We start from the raw sequence: 20,548 nt of genomic DNA on the forward strand, positions 1-20,548 counted from the left end.
TAGCAGCCCTCCTTACTCACATCCGCGTTTCAAAAGCAAGGCTTCGCATCAGCCCCTTCATCTGCGTCGTGATGACATGCCCTCGAACATATGTTCCTTGCAGGCGGGCCGCGGATGATGCATGCGAGCCAGTGATGATCGACGTTCAGCCAGGAACCAGGGTGTGGGGCACGGATCGAAGGATTCAAAGTTTGGTGGCGGTCAGTCTGGATCGAACGAGTACAGAATGAGGCCAACGAATCTCAGCGTGCGCGTCAAGTGTGGTGTGAATAGGAATCGTTGCAAGTCTTTTGAGTAGGAGAAGGCGGTCCACGATCGGGTCTTGATCCCCGCGGCCTTTCCCCAGCTATCCAGATGAACTTTACAATCGCAACTGCACCAAGCTCATCTTGGTCTTTGCATCTCACGATCTTGTAGGAAGTGATTTCGGTAACAGTCACACCAACAATGGCTTTCCGACTGGTTGATCGAGCTGAAGGTATGGGCTCAAATCCCACGTTGAGTTACAGGACCTCTCTCATCGTCATCGTCTTCCTCGCACTCGCCGTCTCTCATTCTCTTGAGGTCTTCGTCAGAATCTTCCGTCGATTCCGCTCATATCGCGGGGTCTACTTCTACGCGCTGATCGCAGCGTCTCTCGGTATCATTATACACGCCTTCGGCTACTTCATCCGCAACTATAATGTATGCGACTCAATTCCACTGGAGATCACCATGGCGTGCGGCGGGGGCATACTCATGATTACTGGCCAATCTATCGTACTCTGGTCGCGGCTGCATCTCATCAGCTCAGGGAAGACGGACAAATGGTTGCTATACATGATCATCGCGGACTGCATTGTCGTGCAAGGAGGAGCAACTACGCTTATGACTGGATCCAGTCTGGCGAAACCTGGAAAGTGGCTCCAGATCTACGAGAAGTGGGAAATATTCCAGGTTACGTGGTTTGTCTTTCAAGAGTGTGTCATCAGCGGGCTGTACATCTATCGCACCTTCATACTCATGCGCAGCTCGGCTGTGTTCAGAGGCCCAGATGCGAAGCGCCTCTTCAATCATCTTATCGCCGTGAATTCGGTTGTCATCGCGCTCGACGTTACTATCCTCGCTTTCCAATATGCTGGTCTTTATGAGGTTCAGACAAGCTGGAAAACACTCGCCTACGCCATCAAGCTGAAACTCGAGTTCGACATCCTCAATCAACTTGTCGACTTCACGACGCAGGGCTTTAACGCGCAGGCCGGTTCGCGTCATATCTCTGGAATAAGCGACGGGCGTGGGATTACGAAGGATGGTTTAGGAGAAAACGCGCGCGGTTCACGATTTGGCCCCTCGACGTATGCGCGTATGGACGAGGATGGAACAACTGCGTTGCCAATGGGAAACGTGGTGATGACTACAGAGATACGGATCAGTATCGAGCAGGATGCTATCAGTGAAAGAAGTACACAAGCACTGCGCGACAGGAACGGTTCGATGGCTTGATCAGCACGTGTACTTGCGATCTGTTCGGAGGGAGCGTTTTCCGCCCGGGTGCGTTCGCCTGATGGAGCAGCATCCGTAGTTAAAAAATACAAGATAAATCCGCCATATCTTAGTACTCGCCGTTACGTCGCTACAATTGCATAGGGTGTTGGTGGCCAGTGTGTCATTCTGACGATCTGACATGAGTTGTTCATTCTGGGTCTATGACCGAACGCAAATCGCCAAAGCGACTTGTCAATCATTACAGTGGGTTCTTCTTGTGCTATCCGATTCGCATAGGATCGTCATCGTGAATGAGGTTGTGAAGTTTGCGTCTGGACCCTTAGATCGGATCGTGATGCTAGCTCACCGCTAGTGCACCCGAATCGTCGTCGCTCTCGTTCCCCAGGATGCTGACATCATAGCTCCACCACATCATGGGCACGCATCGAGAAGTCGCTGCGGCAATCGGTGATATGGTACCTGCATCTCAGGGTCATCAAGCGTGATGTCGTCGCCAGTGATGCAGAGATTTGCTGTGCACGGTCGAACATTTAAATCGAGAAGTTGCCAATAGCCATCTGAATCCATCTTTCCCCATATTAACGTCACACCAAGCACACCCTCAGACGATTTCATTTTCGCATTACATCAGTAATCCATCACACTACAAAATCGGACACACAGCTCGCACCATTGCACCTTCCCATTCAATAGGCATATAAACAATCCGCAACAATGGCCTCCAGAATGCTTCGTATCAACCGCAACGTTTTCCTCGCAGCACGACCGGCAGCTCGCATTGCCTCTCAAAGACCACCGTTCAGAAACAACATCAACGACCTCAGCAACCACCGCTTTTTTACAACAACACAGATGATGTCCGTCCAAGTTGACTCCAACTTCATCTCGCAGATCACTGCGGCAGAGAAGCTTATCACCGGCAAGGATGAGCCAGCGAAGGGGGGCCCAACCGCAAAAGCTCAACAGCACGCTGGCCAGAACCTGACAGCACAAGTCATTCACGACATCACCGAGGGCGAGAAGCTGCTTACCGGCAAGGCTGAGGTTATGCAAGGAGGCCCAACGTCCATCGCCCAGTCCGCTCTTACATCTGGCTCATCGACATCCACCAACAATGCCAACAACTCCTCTGCTTCAGGAAAGCTGGACTCAGAAACATTGAGCAAGATCACTGAAGCTGAGAAGAAGCTCACTGGCAAGGCACAACCGGTAGCCGGAGGCCCTACTGCGCAGGCGCAGAGCCATGCTAAGGAGCCCATCACTAGCGAGGCTCTACACGACATCACCGAGGGTGAGAAGAAGGTCACTGGTGGAGAGCGCGTAAAGGGAGGTCCCACTTCGACCGCTCAATCTGAGCTTGCCAAGAGCAGGTCATAAGCATAGCCTTATGAGAGAGCTTCTACTGCTACGACTGTCTTGGCGTACTGTGTACAAAACTGTATCATATTGCATGGCAAGGGTTCCAAAGAAGGTTAACGACTATATCACGACATGACTGTATTATATATCGAGGGTTTTAGACTATCATGTATATGATAGTACAATTCAAACAACATTAATTTATCGCTGCTCGTAGTGTACGTGAGGTCTCCACGTAGCAATGCCATTATCTAACAACGTGTTGCGTATCCAGAACCAAGAAGAGAAAGACAACGTCGCCAGTCAATGCGTCGCACATGCTGACGCGCTATCCAAGGTACAGGGCTCATAATAAGCAGTGCGAGATCATATCCATCCCTCTCGCTCTCTCTCATCCTTGACCCCATTCCCCTTCAACCACCCAACACCCACATTTGCTACACCCTTCCACCTTTCCACGCTCTTCTTTTTGCTAAACCGATATTGCCGATCACTGCTCCTGGCTAGTCTCTCGTTTAGCAGCCCATCCCCTGACGCACCCAAGCCACCCAGCTCGATGTCCTCCCGAACCTCCGCTTCGCGAAACCCAAACGCCGATCCTGCGCCACGTCTCGACCGTGTCGAATTGACCCTGTGGAGGGTAGGAGGTCTGGATCCGATCGTCTCGTTGGATCTCACGCGCCTTAAACGGTCCTGGAGGTCTGCTGCTTCGCCATCGCCTACGATTCTGCCTTTGCGATTGGAAGGTGGGGTATGGTAATCAAAATTGGAATTTGCGCGGCGGAGACCATATTTGCGAGGACTCTGCTCGAGGGCTTGACCGAGTTCTTGGATGGCTTCCTCACGTGCGCGCATGCGTTCCAGAGATTGCATGCGCGGTGCTGCGAATGCGCGGCCTTGAACCGATTCGGATGGACGGCGACCAAGGCGGGGTGGTGAGTGGCGGGCTGTGCGCTTCTCTTCGATAGCCATGGCCACTTGGGCGACAGAGTTGGGGACTACGTCCAGAGAGTTCTGAGATGTGATGATCAGCGGGTGCGAGAGAGGGGTTGGTCATGAGACGTACCATGTGGATGAGTACGATTGGTAACTGAACGGTAACGAGCTTTCTGAACAAGGTCAGCTTCATCGGGGAGAATCATGCGGATACTTACGTATGTGCACTCGCGATGATGACATTCAGGAAGTACCTGACTTCGAAATATTTGCCTACTTCAGTCAGAAAGGCGGCTCATGTTACGCCATGATGAAGCACCTACCACACTTCACCGTACCATGGCCTCGAGGTACCTCAAGATCACAAGTTCTGATGTGAGTTTGGTGTGCAGAAACGCCGCTCCAGCCAGCGCAGCCATTCCTCACGATGGATTTGCTGAGAATAGACCGCTCGTTGCTGTCAAAAATGCGAGCCTGACCAGCAGACTTCTCCATCGTAGCGGCAGCAGCCTGCAAAGTACTCCCATTAGCATCATTGTGTGATCGTAGAATATGCACTCATAACAGACGTGTTTGTAGCATAGTATGTCCCTTTCCAATTGAAGCTCGATCTTCTTTACTGTCTTGCGACTGTTATTGGCAATATGGACATCGACGTAAAGGCTAGTACCGCTGACCCAGACTTGACGATGTAGACCTGCTGTGACCCGAACGACCTCGACAGTGTTTTCTCGGGGCTTGATCCACTCATCTGATGCAGTCAAGGGGCTGGGAAGCGACACAAGTGCCTTCTCAGCTACCTTGTGTTAGCATGTAACCACAAAACCGAAACCGAAACATTTCATACGATCGTACACTGAGAGCACTATAACGTCTTGAGAAGTTCTGACAATGTACTGTCTTCCTTGGTCGCGAACAAGAAGAGACACACAAAGTATGTAGCGGATCCTTGCATTCTTCGATTGGAAGGGCGGAGGCCCGACGTTGAGAGGTAAACTTAGGTTGAAAGCAAGGTTCGTCGTAGAAGGCATCAGATGCCAGAATATATCTGCTGAACTTATTGGCTCTTGGGTATCTACCATATTCTGAGGCGGCGGATTTTGCTCGTCAATAAGCTCTGTGGCTAGGTTGAGAAAGACAGCTCGTCTGTTACCGCTTATCTCCTCCGTCCCAAGAAGATCGATAGATATCCGAGCAATGTCCAGAGTCCTTCTATGACGTATTCGCTCTGCATCGTCGACGTTTATCTGAACAGTCCCTTCGATAGAGCTTCCGCCTACGAATATGCCTGCGGATAAGTCCAAGCCAAGCTCAATTCGTGGATGTCGGTGTAATGGAAACTCTAGCAACTCTTTTGATAGTGGATCACGAACAAACGTCCTGGAGGGTATGCGTCGGTTAATGTCTTGAGATTTAGGATCGAGGCGAGCAACGATGTGGCGTAGAGGAGACTGTGATTGACCGTGTCGAAGGATAGTGTTGGAACTGTTATTAGGAGGCTGGAGAGGTATAGTAGGTATTGCACTAATTGTGTTTGTCGCTGTCGCCTGCGTTATGTGTATAGGTGGTATCTGTTGCGGCTGTCGGGTTCGTGAGGTGCTAGGTGCACGAGGGCGTGAAGAGGATCGTGGCGGAACGTTGCCTGCTGGAACGCTGTATATACTGCATATGCTGACGTTATCTGCAGGACTTGACGGAGATGGTGTTCTAGAAGCCCGACCTCTGCAGGTGGATCTTATACCGTTACTTTCGATGCTATTCTTCCGGTCAGGTTCTATGTTTTCGCCATGTCGGTTGTCGTTGCTTGGACGGCGTCCTGTAGCAGCAGAGGGCCGACGCGACATCTCCGTGCGCGAGATGCTACGGGGAAAGTAATTAGATAGGGCGTTTCGAGGTATAGTATCAGCTAAGCTTGATTCGGTGACTTCGCGAATGTCTGACAAGGGCCGGGTTTTAGCCCATGAAGAGGCGACGGAGTGTCCTCTTTGTTCACCAAGATGGCTGCCAAGCATGCCTTCACCAGCTATGATATTGCCGTTGTCTGACTCTGGCGAAGCGAGCAGAGACGAGATACTGGTCCGATCTGGTGAAAGACGGGCGTTAGGTAGCTGCTCTTTGACCAGCGGTGGCTGCGAGTGTCCTGACCCTTTCAGCAGCCGTCCCGCTATCTCGGAAAATGTCATTGCTGCCTACCGTCAGCGCGATGCTTTGGGAATTTATATCGTGCGGAGCACCCTCGTAAACGATAGACTGCGCGCGAAGCTGGCGACTAGCGACTAGGAGCTGACCGAGTGATTGATGCGGGATCTGATACTGCTGAAAACAGGATGAAAGTCATATGAGACTATGTCGATGCTTGGATATCCTGGTAGAGGTGAGAACTGTCGCTTGAGGGTTGCGTGTTGGAGACTGAATGCCCCAATGTCTCGTCTCATTGCCTCTAGAGGTGAGGAATGAACCTGTGCGGTACTCGCCCTTTCCATGATGATGCCACACGTGGCGATTGAAGTTAGCATGAGCGATCAACAGTGTCCGGAGCAAACAATTGTCGCTGATGAACATGCAACCAAAATCGTTGCACTGAGAGTCTACACTGCTTGACTACTCTTACGTTCATACTGGCAGTAGTGCCTCGCTAGTCGCTGGGCCACTTGAAGGCAAGACGACACGGCACGGCACTCACAGGCATGCTGCTACTTCCTAGACTTCTCTGGAATTCATAGTGCGCATTGTTATACATGAATTATGATCTCAAGATTGCATGTTCCGGGGCTCATGTAGAGCAATCCGAGGAAGCCGCATCTAGCAGGCAATTCCGACTGTGTGATGCCGCGACGATGCCGATTTGACACGTCTCGACTATTCGACACGGCTGGATGTCAATGTCACGATGTGACAAGGCGCAGCCAATTTCCTCGTACGAAAGTCTCGACCGCGTCAAAGGTCACCTGCTCGCAGAGCCGAGAAAAAGCGTGGTGACGCTATGGCTGCTTCGGGCGAATAGGACTCATGTGGTGCATAAAGCAACGACCTCCGGTGATCCCTAGGTTAGACTTCGGTAGCGGTTCGGAAGCTGGATGCAGCGTTGGCGGAGAGAATTGTCTAGAGTACCAGATGTGTGGTAGTGGTGTGCTGTGCATGCGTCAGGCTTTGAGGCCGGCTTGGCTCCTTGCTCGCTGTTCGCAAAATTCCGTCCCCAGACTAGCGGGAGAGTCAAGCCACGTGACGAGCGAAAGAGCGTGATCGGAATTCCGTTGCGCTTCAGCTACTGGCGTTGTCCTGGTCACGGCTGAGAAGACGTCGAAGGTTCATCGGTGAGGCATGTCGGATGGACTGGCTGGTCTTCGTATCGATCGTTATCGCGAGCTGCACCCCTCGTCATATCAGATGGAACATGCTCGTCAGCCTTACATATGCCGCCTGCGAGTAGGATGGCTTCATACGGACGAGGTGCGTGGCCTCGGTGCAGGGGCAGCGCGCTCCGACGTCGGTGGGCTGGTGTCGATGCGACGACGAGTTGCTTGCTTTTCACAGGAACACTTCATGGCTGCGCAGATGAAATCAGACAGATGCATAGATGTCGCGGTCGATCGCCCTTGGATGGGAGACGCCTGCTAGATAACACCCCAAGGCTCGCAGTCTGCACTGCGCGTCCATGGAGAACCGGAGAAAGCGTGTAAAAGTTTCTAGTGGCGCGGGAACTAAACACGCAGCTACGCCGTATGCAGTATCGCGATCCAGCTCGGCTGGGGCAGCCATGTTCGGCGTCCTCCACCAAGGCGTCTTGCACGAAGCCTGCCTGCCAGAGCCGTGATGCAGCGTGAGCACCCCGCGAGAAAATTCTGAGCTGTCGGCCAACCGCGCTCCCGCACGCTTGGCCGTCATTGCGCGTTAGAAGTGCCCAGCAGCGTTCGCGCGGCTGCGATTCGTTGCGCGCCAGAGGGCACATCTTCCTGGAGGCGAGTCGAGTGTCGAGCTTTAACCACACGGGAGGAGGTGATCTGGGCAGCAGAGAGTGGTCCGCCCGCCTTTTCAAGTCCAGCACTCCGCCCCTCCGTTCGAGCCCATCTCTGTTTCCATTACCCAAGAGCTTACCTCACAACTACTGCGCGACCACACACAGGCCCGAACGCCTTCTTCTTATCATACATTATCAAAACCCCATACAAACCGTATCGATTTTCGACCCGGCGCTGCGGCTGCCCAGCACAAGCGCGTCTAAGCGACCAGAGCCTCCTGCTATCTCCTTCGACCTGCCTTTGTCGCATCTCTCGCATCTCTTGGCGCCTCTGTGCCCCTCTATCTGCACCGAGGGGTACGGTGGCCGCAGATGGGAGATAGTCTCGTAACAGATATGACGGCTCCCGTGGGCAAGGCAGAGGCTTCGCGCGATGGTTCGACCTCCTCTATCGGATCGTCGCCCGAACCTGGTCTGGCGGAGACATATACCCAGGAAGAGCCCCAGCAGCAGAAGCGCAAAGGTGGCCGTAAACCTGTGAGCCTTCCTGATACCAGTTGCCTGCCATGGCTGCAGCAATTGAAGCGCCGATTACCATGTCGAAGATAGGACTAACCAAGCGTCGTAAGATTTATGCCACCTCAGAAGAGCGCAAGCAGCGCAATAGACAGGCGCAAGCCGCCTTTCGTGAGCGACGGACAGAGTATATCAAGCAGCTCGAGAGCACCATAAAGCACCATGAGGATACCCTGCAGAACCTGCAGAACAGTCACCGCAACGCCGCCGACGAGTGCCTTATGCTCCGGTATAAGAATTCTCTACTCGAGAGGATTCTGCTAGAGAAAGGTAGCCCCGATCTTATCAACATGTCTATCTATCAGCGTACACACGCTAACCCCTTGCTCCACCAGGTATCGACGTCCAGGCCGAGCTGCGCGCGAAGACTGGCAGTCCAAACCTGGGGCCGACCAGAGCCCCAGCCTCTGCACATACCTCGCCAAACCAGGCGCCTCTCCAACAACGTGCTATATTGAACAGACAACAACAGAGGCGGTCGCTGCAAGGCCCGCCCAAGGTTGATAGTCTAAATGGCTTGCCCATGATACAGCCGGATGGGCCGATTCAGCGTTCACCACTGTCGCAACCCACTCCTGGTTCACATATGTCGTCGCCTGCTCAATCAGCAACGCGCTCGCCGAGCTTCATACCTCACGGTCAATCAGTGTCTCCCAACTTTGGGCCCATTCCTCCACAGCAGCAGCAGCAGCATCAACAGCAGCAACAGCCGCTGCGGCCACAACCACCTAGATCAAACTTCACTCCTATGATGAATGCTCAGCGACCTTCTCCGCTTGTAACAAACCAGCCTGTCTCGAATGGCATGACAAGCGCGTCTACCGTTGGCAGCAACGGAAACGGCATAACTCAGAGCAGTGGTCCTTCGTCTTTCTACCAGACTCAATTCACAGACCATATGAGTCAACTCGGCAAGCTGACCCGTTTCCTTTCCCCTCTTAGGTATAGGGCTTTGTAATCCTAGGCTGATTTCGTGTTATAGAGCAGGAGTACGAGGAACAAGCCGACTCCTACAACGACCATGACGACCCGAGCGACCACTCTGCTGGCCCCGGCCCGTTCCCGCAGCAGAGCTTCCCCCCTTCGAACAACATGCCACCGCCGATGCCGCCGTCGCAGAACCCTCCCTTTACGAGCCCAGCAGCTTTAGCCCCCAACGACGGGGGCCACAACTTCAATGGCATGGGCAACAACCACCTTTTCGACCCGTACGACCCGATGCTCGACGCCGACCCCTTCGGACTTTCGGCCAGCATGCACTTCCCCACGATGTATGAGAGTAGATGATGATATGAGGAGGATTCATGGGAAGAGGAGGCTATATTGGAAGTTAATCAGGGACCAACCGGATCGTCGCCCGCCGACTGATACTTTTTAATGACGTTGTTTAGCGGGCGTAACAACTGCTTTTACCCAATCGACCACGTGTCACGACAGTACGACGGCGTTCAACAGCAGACCCAGAGTCTTGCTATGGGGGGAATTCTCAAAAAGTTATTATTTGGCCTGAAACAGGTCATACGACGTGTATATTGTGATGGAAATTGCTTGGGGTTATTGTTGTGGACAGCAATGAATGCTTCTCATCCATACGTTTCACTCTGGCATTGCAGCCCGTTCGGAAGACGGGATGGTGCCATGTACATATTGTAATCCAAGTCGACCGCAACTGTCAATGGAAGTCGCACCCCCAATCTCGCCTCATGAAGTTTCTTGACAATGCCTATTGCTCCTTGCCAGAGGGAGCAAACGGATGACGTCAATTTCGTTATATAACCAACTGGCAACATTATTTTGAGTCTGCATTACAAGCATCTGTACCTGCCTCAGATGCTTAGTATTGGAGCGATGCATACCTGGTGTGATTTGAGCCTCGGAATGACGTGCACCTGAAGCCACACTTGATTCACACCAGCCTCACACCGGTGTCGCAGAAGTGTCCAATCGAAAGCCTAGCTTCTGTTCGATGATCCCTTCCCCTAGGTATCATTTCTGGCTAGCATTACACAGGAATCGACTGAAGCGCTGTATGCGGCAGCGACTGCAGCGTTGTTGTTGCTTCTGTGCCTCCAATAGTCCTAGCCCCACATCACTCGCTTACGGAAGCAACCCACGCCCAATTTCGAATCACCAAAACCTCTTGCCCGCAACATCGCGCCTATCACCCCGTTCGCGAGTCACATTCTGAGAGCCACGTCCCTAAATTTCGTAGGGCAAGCTCTCGCATCCTTTTTCTCTCCCGGCAGATTGTGCATCTAGAAGGGCAAAGCGCGAAAGGCGCTCCAATTCGTCAAGATGTCGCAAATTGCTTCCAAGGTAAGCTCCAACTCACCCCGCCATCAGGTCCAGCGTCGCGCCCTCCCATTGAGGGCTGCAAGAGTGGCTGCAGTCTGTTGTAGAGCTTCAAGATGCTAATTATAAGTACAGAACATTTACGAGCTGCTGGGTATGTCGCAGACGCACTGCACAGTACCGGAACATTCACTCACGACCCCGCAGGCAATGACCCCGAGCTCGACCCCGACAGGCCGGCTGACCCACCGACGAGGGCAATTGAGAAGCCCGTCATGAGGCATGGCAAGCGCGATGGACCCGACGCTCCCAAGCCCATGCCCGAGAGGCTGAGCCACCAGAACCGTGCCAAGCAGACCGACAACGCCAACGAGAACGGTACGTTGAACAAAAGGGCGTTTAACATGCTCCGGCTTCACAAGGGGAACTCCATGAACACTGGCTAACGAAACACAGCTTTCCGGGATCGCGGCGTCGGCTCTGACAAGAACCGTGGAAGGGGATCTGGCGGTGAGTGGAATACCATTGGTTCGCACGCACATGTACTGATTTGTTATAGAGCCTACTGGTGCTTCAACTCGCGGCCGCGGCCGTGGTCGCGGTGGACGCGCAGGAGGCCGCGGTGGTGCTGCTCGTGCCGAGGGTGACCGTCATAGCAGGACTGGCATCGCGTATGAACGACCCCACACTATATCTTGATACCATCTAACAATTTTCAGCGACCACGACAAGCAGGCCGCACACGGCTGGGGCGGAAACGACGGCAACGCTGAGCTCGCTGACGAGCAGGCTGGCGAGGCCATTGCCCAGGCCGAAGAGAAGGACGCCATCAAGGAGGACGCTGAGGACGCCGCCGAGGCCGAGCCTGAGGACAAGAGCAAGTCCTACACCGCCTACCTCGCCGAGTTGGCGGAGAGGAAGCTCTCTCTTGCCGCCCAGAACGTCCGCAAGGCCAACGAGGGCAGCAGCAAGAAGTTCCCTGAGGGCACTGCCCTCGCCCGTGAGGAGCAAGAAGACTTCATGGCCGGTTCCCAGGGCAAGGCCAAGCGCGAGCGCGCCCGCAAGGAGAAGGTCCACGTTGAGCTCGACGGTGACCGTATGCTTGCTCCCCCTCCCCGCGAGGGCGGTGCCCGTGGAGGACGCGGCCGTGGCCGTGGCGAGTTCCGCGGCGAGGGTCGTGGCCGCGGTGGTGAGTCCCGTGGCGAGGGACGTGGTCGCGGCGAAGGTCGTGGCGAATTCCGCGGACGTGGACGTGGTGGTGAGGGACGTGGACGTGGCGAAGGCCGTGGTCGTGGAGGCCGCGGTGGTGCCCCGTCCAGCATCAACATCACCGATTCCAGCGCCTTCCCCAGCCTGGGCGCATAGACTGCGTCAACACTGGTCGCTGCCTGAAAACAGGGTGTACCTGCATCCCACAATCAAGTGCGGATGAAATGAACGAATGAACAACAGCTATCTCACGATGGGACGAGCGAACGGAGAGCTAAATCACGATATCAAGGAGTCTCTAATTGAGATGTCTGCGGGCTAAAATACTTACATCTACCGGTACCACGAATGTAGTGAACTTGAGCTCGGCCTTTGCAAGTGTTTTGATTCCCCGCTTGGTCTTCTTATGTGGTGCGGTAGCACGTTTCTATGAATAAGAATCAAAAAATTGTATCTGATGACTTCTAGTCCATTGCAACTATCAAGGTCTTACACGATCTTTATCGAGACGGATATCCGTGTGTCTAACAACAATTATGAAGTGTGAAGAGGCCTTTCAGATGGATGTGCTGACATGCGAAGATATGTAAAGGAGCGCAACCATGGCTTACCTGGACATGATGAGCACCGTATTAATGAGCGCTGTTGTCAGGACACCATAGTTGTAAACCGAGGGAAGCACCACGGGACCTCAAGCTCCTGTCGCATAAAATGTGCCTTGTGACATTGGAAATCCTACAACAACCACTGGTAGCGGACAAACTGTTTGTACTACCGTAAGGTTCGTCTTTGATGCCTGCGCACAGTGTTCTGCCTAGCACTTCAGCCTTCTTCTTTGCATGCGTCATCGTTCCAGGTGTCAGTCAGGCCACCACTCCACAAACATCGCGCGTCAACGGCGCAGCCTCATCGCCAAACTTCCGTCTATTCGCCCCAGCGGTCGCGCAACTGGATGTAGTGCCCTGCATCACCTGCAGAGCACAGCCAAGGCGGCCCCGGGGATAGGTAGATAAGGCGTTACGCGCCAGGAACCATTTTCGGGAACGCGTGGGAGGCACACGGCAAATATCGCGCCATCCACACCGCACGCTCGCCCATCCCGAACCACTCCACATCAGCCTTCAACCCCATGTACATGCAAATACTTCTGCCTGTTTCCTTTTTCGAGCGGTGTTTGACACCTGCTCAGCCACTGGTTAGACCATGCGGTTCGCGCGTTGTTTCTGAGACTTGATTGGCCGATCTAGCCGTTGAAGTAAGATCTAAGGCTGAGACGCGGTCAGCCATTTGCCAAATGTAGGCTACGGCAGGACGGCTTTTGATGCATTTGTGGGACATCGATATGTCCAAAAGTTCAGCTTGTGGCTGTACATCTACTGCCTTATAACCAGGCTTTGCTATGTTTACTGGCTTACCACAACTTCACCTTTTTCCATACAACATCACTTGGATATTCCACAGGAGGTACATTCACGAGAATCACGGACTGGAGATAACCATATACAGCATTCGACAGAAGACGACTTGACTGGCTGGTCAGATGGCTTCCGCCGAGCAGCAACCGTTGTTAGATGAGAAGATTGCTCCCACACATGGACTGCAGAACGAGGATGAACATTCGCAAAACTGGATGAGACCGGCGGAGCGAAGTCTGAGCGATATACTGCGTCATGTCGTTATACTACCCCTCGTTTGCGGCCTCGCAGTTTATGGATCGTATACTCTTTGCAGGCAACACATTTTCCAGAAAACTGCATGGCTAGTGCCAGCACACGAAGGCTCGACTTCATTCAATTACACATGTCTGCCAGGCCAGACTTGTTGGCCAACCATAAACGAGTGGAATGCTTTCAACCAAAGCATCAACGGCAATCTCCGACTGACGGTACCCTGGGCCGCACCCTGCTACTCTGATCCTTCGAGCAAACAGTGCCAAGAGGTTGCAAAGAACTACGGTGATGGTGTCTCACGTACCAAACAATACGGATCCATGGAGTTTCTCGACTGGGAAAGGTGTGGTCAATCCCAATGCGCACTCAACTCTTTCAACACTTCAGCGCCCGTCTCTGGTACCTGCGCGCTAGGAAGGCTATCCGCATACCATGTAAGGGCTGAGACTGGGCGCGATATCAGCCAGACGTTGGATTTCGTTCGCAAACATGGGATTCGTGTCTCGATCAAGAATACTGGGCACGATTATTATGCGCGGTCAACAGCGTCGAATTCGTTGGCTATCTGGACTCATAACATGAAAGATACTAAGTTTCATAAATCCTTCCAGCCCACAGGTTGCAAAACCCGCTATGAGAACATCGGGGAGATTGGTGCTGGCATCCAAGCTCAGGAGGCGTGGGAGGCCTTCGAGCCTCATGGCATGCTCGTCACAGTTGGCGCAGTAGCTTCCGTTGGCATCGCAGGGGGCTACGGTCAGGGAGGTGGCCATGGACCGCTGGGGCCCAAGTATGGACTCATGATCGATCAAGCAGTTGAGTTCGACGTCGTCACTGCTGATGGCAAGCAACGCACTATCAATGAATGCAGCGACCCGGATCTCTTCTGGGCAATGCGTGGAGGCGGAGGTGGCAGCTACGCTGTGCTCACATCCTACAAGTTTCAGCTGCATCCGGCTGAGCCTATCAATGTGTACAGCTTTCAAGCTCACTTTCCGGAGCCAAAAGACATCGCCAAGTCGAAGATCCATCGCGACATCATCACCGGGCTTGCCTCCAATCAGCCCTCGTTTTCCAAGCATGGAGTTGCCGGATACAATTTTGTACTCCCAGATCATGTCGTGTTTCTTCAAGTATTGCCCTCTAGCGACACTTCAGAGATCAAGGCTATCACTTCCCAATGGCATGATTTTCTTACCAATTATCCTGGTCTAAATATCACCGAGAATGAGTATCACTCCTTCAAGAGATTTTCGCAGTACAATGAATTTACAGAGAGACCCGAGATATCTCGCAATGGGCCGGTCGGTCTAGGCTTCAATGGCGGAGGACGCTTCATCCCCAAGGATCTCTTCAATTCGACTGATAATATCGAACGACTAGTGGATGCAGTTGTAACTGCAATGCACTTCTCTCGCACCAACCATGGCGGTGGAGGCGCTCAGTTTTACGCTACTGGACCTGACAACACTCCCGATAATGGTAAGACTAGTGTGAACCCACTATGGAGAGACTCACTATGGGAGATAGTGATGGGCCAGTTCTGGACGACAGCCACACCACCAGCTGTGCGATCGCAGATCCAAAAGACCGTTTCCGCTACTATTGAGCACTTGAAGACCGTGACACCAGGTGGTGGGTGCTATTCTAATGAGGGCGATTGGACTGAGGAAGACTGGCAGCAAACGTTCTTCGGTGAGCACTACGATAGGCTACTGGCAATCAAGAGGCACTATGATCCTACCGGTCTATTCAATTGTTGGAAGTGTGTGGGTTGGACAGGATATGATGAGTAAGTGCAAGAACCCATATTTCATGAACAAAAGCTAATTGTGGCAGTCCAATGTATTCATGGTAAGTTCTGCCTGTACGAGATATATACGAGACATATACTGACCCTATATCTTCACCTTTGCAGCTATGCGCAAACTCAACAGACACCACTACCTTCTGTCCCACTTGGACCTGTCAGATAGATATTTTGAGTTTACGACTAAATGCGTACTTCATGCCAGCAGTCGACCTGTACGGTCGCGGTTAGACGCGCGATCACGTATGCATTTCATCACAGCCATCTTCTTTCTCATGCTATCGTATAGACATCAAGTCAATCCTTCTATTTTTGGGTTCAATTTCCAGCATTTATTGTTTGTTAACCCCACTTTGTACTCATCTGTGCCACGTCGGGGGTCCAATTGCACTCTGTGGAAGTCTTTGGCCCAGGGGCGGCCTCTCACCGCAATGTGAGCAACACTGGGTGAACCCCCACCGGGTCGTAAGAGAAAACATGCGGGGGCGCGTTGCGGCACTGTTTGTACTCATCTATTAACTTATCATCAGTAGGCTTCTCATTGGCCTGCGTTTGTCATTCACCAACTGCCAAGCGGGCCAACGCTTTTCCAGCGTAGCATATAACGCACGCTCACTTGTACTTACGGAACTTTAGGTGATGTAGAATAATAACAATAACAATCCCTTCATCGGCTCTAGCTCCCACACTTCTTACCTTTACTTCCTCCAACCCACATCACGCGACAGTCAACTACCACGAGATTATCACTCGAACCGCAATCTGCTCACACAATCACTTCAAGAATCTAACTCAGAACAACTCAGCAATGCGCGCATACTTCGCCGTTGCCTTTGCGCTGCCGCTCATCGCTGCGGGCGCGCACCTGGGCCATCGCCACAGTCATGATCATGCCGACGTTCATCGCCGCGCGGTCAAAACTGATGTCGTCGTTGTCACCGAGACGGTATATCTTACGCTGACTGCAGAGCCCATCTCGACCTCACCACAATCTTCTAGCTGTGCCGCCGTCAGCACCTCGACTGCGGCTCCACCGTCCATTACTTTCAACTTCCCGGAGAAGGGGCCATCCGATATCGCGTCCAGGTCTGCGTCGTCTTCTGCCGCATCGTTCTCTGCTGCGCCATCATCTGATTTACCACCTAAGACTCCATCATCTACCGGCAACCTCTATGCGCCTTTGAGCTACGAACCGCATACTGCCATCATTGTCAACTCCTGCGACTATGGCGTCTACGTATCTTCAATCGGCGACGTCACTACCTGTGGCCCCGGAAAGATTTGCGAGCTTGTTCCCGCTAACACCACCTACTCCGAACCCATCCGCAGCTGCGGCGACTCTGGAATCTCCCTCAAGGTCTCAAAGACGGAGTCAATGGCCCAGCCGATGCAGTTCGAATATACTGTCTGGCCTGACAGCACCACCATGTCCTACGATATCTCCTACTTGGACTGCCAAGTCAAGACTGACGATGTCTTTGACTTCAGCGCCTGCGTGGGACACGAGAAGGGTATACAGGCTGCCGCCCCCAATGGACCCGTCTACGAGTGCGTGGCAAATGAACCATGTGCTCAGAATGCCTACATTGTACCTGAGTTTGGCTACTTGCCCGGTGCACCGGTCGGTAGTTCCACCATCGACAAGGGTATTGCCTTCGAGATTTGCGCAGAGAACAGGACGTGAGTGGGAGATGAGGAAGAACGAAATTCGCGACAACGACTTGAACATTTCTTTCTCAGTTCGACCAACCGAGTTATCCGGACGTCTCTTCTTAGGGGCACGATGGATTGTTAACGTGTGTACTCATGTTGTTGTATTAATAATCTGGTTCAAACATCTTTCTAACAATTTTCGTACAGGCCCTGAATACTCCGGGTGGACAACATACACAGTCTCATGTGGGTTTACTTTCCTTCTTTGCCTTGCGTTCTTTTGTACATTCTCTCTGTTGAGGTCTTGTTATTCCCTTCTTCGAGCAAGGACATAGCCGAGCGGAAGTTGGAGGTTTGGAGATTTGTGGCGATGCAGATGGTATATGGATACTGGCGGTTAGCTAGCTCATGCCTCTCAATTGAAAGCCTTTTATACAATCTTCCTCTATCAGTCATGATGCTGAATATGCACCGGCATATATCTCCAGCGAATTCCTCATCACGCTGGGATCAGAGTCTCTCGCTAGAAGAGTAGAGTGAAACGAACTTTTATTGCCATTATTTCGTTACCCTGTCCACTCAACTCAGCCGACTAGCCAGAAACCTCCTCAGTTGTCCCAAGACTGTATCATCCAACGTCTGTGCACAAGCATTTGATTCGGCATGCTGGAACAAACTGGAAAGCTTTGACAGTGCAGTATCACAAGTCGGACAACTGAATGGCTTACAATCGTATTCCGTATCGCCGTCGTCGAGCAGCTCGTCCCGGTAATCTTCAAAAATGAAGTAGGGCCACTTGTAGCACTCGGCTGCAAGCTTGTTGAGATGGATGTAATTGATGTTACTACAGGTGCCGCGTTCGAGGTGAATGATCTGCCACGGTGAGCGAACAGACCAGAGTATGATGCATCTAAGATACGTGCCATGCCGCCGTAGGTCTTGAATGTTCTGGTACATAGGTAACACTCGTATGTCGGTTTGCGATGAGACAAGCAGTGCTACAAAATTTCAACTCCACACTCATTTGACTGACAGTTCTCACGCCTTACCTGATGGAGATGACTCTGTGAAGCGAAGTGCCTCTCACACTTAGTGCAGACGTTGAAGTCCTTCACATGGTCCAAGTACTCTTCAGATTGAGGAACCCAGTATGATCCACTTCCATCATTGCAGCCCTGACAAGCAGTACGGCAGCCTTCTTCACGAAAGTGGTCGAGTAGGTCCTCCCAGGTAGCGCCGTCGAAGTCGCATCCAGGACATTCGTGATGGCTTGGTGAGTCGCGGATATGCTGATGGAGTGCATGAGAAGTCCGATAGCAACGGTCGCAGCGCTCACAAGACCTACTCATTGTCAGTGGGAAAAGGCATACAAGGGGTTACTTACACGGCCATCCTGAAGAATTCACGGCTGAATATTTGCTGGTTAGAGACCTAGCGGTTGTGTTTCTGATGTGTTCGTAGGGGATGAGGAAACGTACAGATTGTAGGTGCAACATGTAGTGAGCCGGTCGCGTTTGTGTTTGTTCGGAGCTCCACTTTCTTGAATCAAGTGATCGCGAATAGGCAGCGAGGGTCTGCACCTATGCTGACCTACATAGCAATCAGTTGGACCGCGACAATATTTGCTGAATCAAAATTATAGCAGTCGCTTGGATAGCTGCATGTCATAGCCCAGATGTTAGTAATACAAGCAAAGGGCAGAAAGAAGGATAGAAGTAGCTCACGACTTGATTGGAGGACACAGGCTAGACGTGTTCAGGATCCCAGCATGTGGTGGCAACAACTCGCGCTGCGTCGTTAGGAGTAGTAATATTCTATGACGAGAAATCTACTGAGACCTAGCCGTCTCTCTACGAATCCCACTCTTTGAACGCCTTCTGCTTTTGCCTGCTATTCCATTGCAAGGTCCTGGAAATACTTTCGATCCAATCCGTTCTCCTCTTGTTCAGCGGCAGCACACTCGGGAACGGGAAGCGACTTGCACTAATCGTGACGTAGTCGCCAGGCTTGAGTTCGACCCTTTCCCTGCCATCGAAACTAGCCCATGAGCTCGTTCTCGCGTCGTAAGGTACACCGCAGCGGAGCACGATGGTATCGGGTAGGATGATAGGTCGGAACGAAAGCGTATGCGCGCAGATGGCGGTGACAAGGACCACGGGGTTGTCGGGATGGCAGAGCGATCCGCCTGCTGCAAGGTTGTATGCAGTCGAGCCAGTGGGTGTAGAAACACAAATACCATCAGCCTGAACGGTAGTAAAATGCTCGTCGTCTCCGAACAGCTCAATAGATGACATGGTAGGGTTTGGCCCTCGGTCTACAACAACCTCGTTCAAGATGTTGTGTGTGCCATCTGAATAGTGTGTATGGTGGTCATCAATTTCCTCTCCGATGAGCTCTTCAACCAAATCCCGACCCTCGCCGTCTCGTTTTTGTGACCGCATGACCGTGGCTTCGAAGCGGAGACGGAGGCTGACTGTGATGCCATCTGCGAAGGCAGTGGATAAGGATTGTGGGTATAGCTCGAAATCGAATTTGGTGAGGAAACCGAGAGAGCCTAGCGAAAAGGCGATGGTTGGGGGAACGATGCGCTGGAACAGCCACGACGCATATAAGACTGTGCCGTCACCACCGAGCTGTGTTGCTGTTAGCTTTTGAACAAGGTACAGAACGATACTTCTTACCGCCAGAACGATGTCAAAGGTCTGCGGCTTTTGAGCGCACATCTCGTTTGTCCAAAATTTAAGACGTCCTTGGTACGACTCATTCTTCAGCAGCCCTGCAGCGTCGAAGATCTTGTTGTCCTCCAGCGTTTGCTCGACGTAGCTATGTCTCGTTAACCATGTCCCTTGATTGGCAATGCCGCCACATACACCTTGTACTCCGGGTTCTTCTGAAGAAGCCAGTCGGTGACCTCGCGCGAGTTCTTGATCAGAGCCTCGTCATGCGCCTTGCCCAGAATGAAGATATTCTTCACGTGTAGCTTAAGCCTGATCTGCGAGAGCTTCTTGGACAGTTCCCGTATGCCAAATGCCATGTCTGACAGCTCCTTCTTGGTCAACAACCGCGAGTGCTGTGTCTGCTCGGCACGCGTAGAGCTTGGGTCCTTGTCCACACGCCTTTCCTGCGCGAGACCTTCGTGTGACTGGGAGTGGTCTTTTACGGGCAAGCCATCGTGCTTCTCGAGTAGGGAGTGGACAATACACGCGGTGGTGCGGCGACCATTTTCGGGGCGGGACGTCATCTTGCCAGAGGGGTGAGGAGCAAGGGAGGCTTTGCGACGATGGCCGTTATATCCGCCTTCGAAGACGACCTGTGTTGGTTGGTCAACGTGTCAAGAACAAGAATGGTGAATTATGTACCTCTAGGGCATCGTCGTGGCTATTCACTTGGGTAATCTCCTTGGTATCTTGGTCTCCAAGCTCGCTCTCCATGAGGAAGTTAGCCTGATGGCATCGTTATGACGTTTGGGAGTGCGCTAGGTACCTCGATCGCTTCCTGCACACCCGGACTCAGTTGATCGAAATAGCTCGCCGACATGACTGAAGCGTACAAACAAGCCGGCGATTGGAGGGGTCAAAAGGTACCGTTGCCCTTTTGTAG

At 52.5% G+C, this 20,548-nt stretch overlaps 7 protein-coding genes across 7 annotated transcripts; 5 read left to right on the plus strand and 2 right to left on the minus strand.

Moving 5' to 3' along the window:
• Positions 1–447: 447 nt before the first annotated feature.
• J4E82_003669 (uncharacterized protein) lies at positions 448–1,482 on the plus strand (the record flags this gene model as incomplete). Its single annotated transcript, XM_051729953.1, has 1 exon — positions 448–1,482. The coding sequence occupies one exon, from the start codon at positions 448–450 to the stop codon at positions 1,480–1,482; it is 1,035 nt and encodes a 344-aa protein (XP_051590277.1).
• Positions 1,483–2,199: 717 nt separating this feature from the next.
• J4E82_003670 (uncharacterized protein) lies at positions 2,200–2,862 on the plus strand (the record flags this gene model as incomplete). Its single annotated transcript, XM_051729954.1, has 1 exon — positions 2,200–2,862. The coding sequence occupies one exon, from the start codon at positions 2,200–2,202 to the stop codon at positions 2,860–2,862; it is 663 nt and encodes a 220-aa protein (XP_051590278.1).
• Positions 2,863–3,210: 348 nt separating this feature from the next.
• Positions 3,211–4,811, minus strand: J4E82_003671 (uncharacterized protein; the record flags this gene model as incomplete). Its single annotated transcript, XM_051729955.1, has 6 exons — positions 3,211–3,858; positions 3,911–3,953; positions 3,999–4,056; positions 4,104–4,290; positions 4,350–4,576; positions 4,628–4,811. The coding sequence occupies 6 exons, from the start codon at positions 4,809–4,811 to the stop codon at positions 3,211–3,213; spliced, it is 1,347 nt and encodes a 448-aa protein (XP_051590279.1).
• Positions 4,812–8,304: 3,493 nt separating this feature from the next.
• On the plus strand, positions 8,305–9,601 carry J4E82_003672 (uncharacterized protein; the record flags this gene model as incomplete). The annotated part of the gene is made up of 3 exons (XM_051729956.1): positions 8,305–8,584; positions 8,650–9,237; positions 9,297–9,601. The coding sequence occupies 3 exons, from the start codon at positions 8,305–8,307 to the stop codon at positions 9,599–9,601; spliced, it is 1,173 nt and encodes a 390-aa protein (XP_051590280.1).
• Positions 9,602–10,609: 1,008 nt separating this feature from the next.
• On the plus strand, positions 10,610–11,971 carry J4E82_003673 (uncharacterized protein; the record flags this gene model as incomplete). The annotated part of the gene is made up of 6 exons (XM_051729957.1): positions 10,610–10,630; positions 10,742–10,760; positions 10,814–10,984; positions 11,063–11,116; positions 11,166–11,277; positions 11,326–11,971. The coding sequence occupies 6 exons, from the start codon at positions 10,610–10,612 to the stop codon at positions 11,969–11,971; spliced, it is 1,023 nt and encodes a 340-aa protein (XP_051590281.1).
• A 2,092-nt stretch (positions 11,972–14,063) lies between these two features.
• Positions 14,064–16,979, plus strand: J4E82_003674 (uncharacterized protein; the record flags this gene model as incomplete). Its single annotated transcript, XM_051729958.1, has 5 exons — positions 14,064–14,967; positions 15,016–15,277; positions 15,325–15,339; positions 15,501–15,538; positions 15,976–16,979. The coding sequence occupies 5 exons, from the start codon at positions 14,064–14,066 to the stop codon at positions 16,977–16,979; spliced, it is 2,223 nt and encodes a 740-aa protein (XP_051590282.1).
• Positions 16,980–18,798: 1,819 nt separating this feature from the next.
• J4E82_003675 (uncharacterized protein) lies at positions 18,799–20,485 on the minus strand (the record flags this gene model as incomplete). Its single annotated transcript, XM_051729959.1, has 5 exons — positions 18,799–19,581; positions 19,630–19,771; positions 19,819–20,258; positions 20,308–20,391; positions 20,432–20,485. 5 exons carry the CDS (start codon positions 20,483–20,485, stop codon positions 18,799–18,801), a joined length of 1,503 nt encoding a protein of 500 aa, XP_051590283.1.
• Positions 20,486–20,548: the final 63 nt, after the last annotated feature.

The sequence above is a fragment of the Alternaria postmessia genome (assembly GCF_024291825.1).
Source record: "Alternaria postmessia strain BMP 2775 chromosome Unknown scaffold_16, whole genome shotgun sequence".
NCBI lineage: Eukaryota > Fungi > Ascomycota > Dothideomycetes > Pleosporales > Pleosporaceae > Alternaria > Alternaria postmessia.